The sequence below is a fragment of the Aptenodytes forsteri genome, unplaced genomic scaffold (assembly GCF_000699145.1).
Source record: "Aptenodytes forsteri isolate BGI_AS27 unplaced genomic scaffold, ASM69914v1 Scaffold13, whole genome shotgun sequence".
Lineage (NCBI taxonomy): Eukaryota > Metazoa > Chordata > Aves > Sphenisciformes > Spheniscidae > Aptenodytes > Aptenodytes forsteri.
The window spans coordinates 6,356,723-6,357,265 of record NW_008794543.1 but is presented as its reverse complement, the minus strand read 5'-3'; the positions used below and the strand labels follow the sequence as shown (position 1 = coordinate 6,357,265).

Sequence of the window (543 nt, the reverse complement as noted above, 5' to 3'; positions counted from 1 at the left end):
GCTCGGTGCTCGGTCCCGCTCTGCCGCTCGCCCGCTCGCCCCCGCTCTCCTCCCCGTCCCCGGGTGCGAGCGGCCGCTCGGGCCCGCTCTGCCGCTCCCGCCCGCTCTTCCCTCCTCCTCTCTGCGCTTTCCAACACCCCTGCTCCTGAGTGAGCGCAGCCTCGGATGTCCGGTTTCCTGGTGGGTTTTTTACCTGGCAAACTCCGGATAACTTCGGTGAGAATTTGCAAAGCGGCTGGGAAAGTTGGGAACTCCCCTGCAGGCGTCTAGGAGCTGCTGCTACCGCATCTTCTCCATCCCACGGATTTTACTGCCTTGGATATTGCGAGGGGAGGGAGGGGGGAGAGAACAGCGAAAGAAGAGGGGGAGAGGAAGAGAAGGAGCCTCATAATTTCGCCTGCATTCCTCCAACTGCCCCGCGGCCCCGCTCCGCGCCCGCCCTGCCATCTTTGCACAATGCACTTGCTGGAGGTGCTCTCCCTGGGTTGCTGCCTTGCCGCCGGCGCCGTGCTCCTGGGACCCCGGCAGCCGGCCGCCGCCGCT

At 65.7% G+C, this 543-nt stretch overlaps 1 protein-coding gene across 1 annotated transcript in view; it reads left to right on the top strand.

Moving 5' to 3' along the window:
- Positions 1-543, top strand: part of VEGFC (vascular endothelial growth factor C) — a 183,657-nt gene that overhangs the window by 101,742 nt on the left and 81,372 nt on the right. The window contains 3 exon segments of the mRNA XM_009272351.2: positions 71-256; positions 259-367; positions 369-530. Coding sequence (XP_009270626.2) covers positions 71-256; positions 259-367; positions 369-530 — 457 coding nt within the window.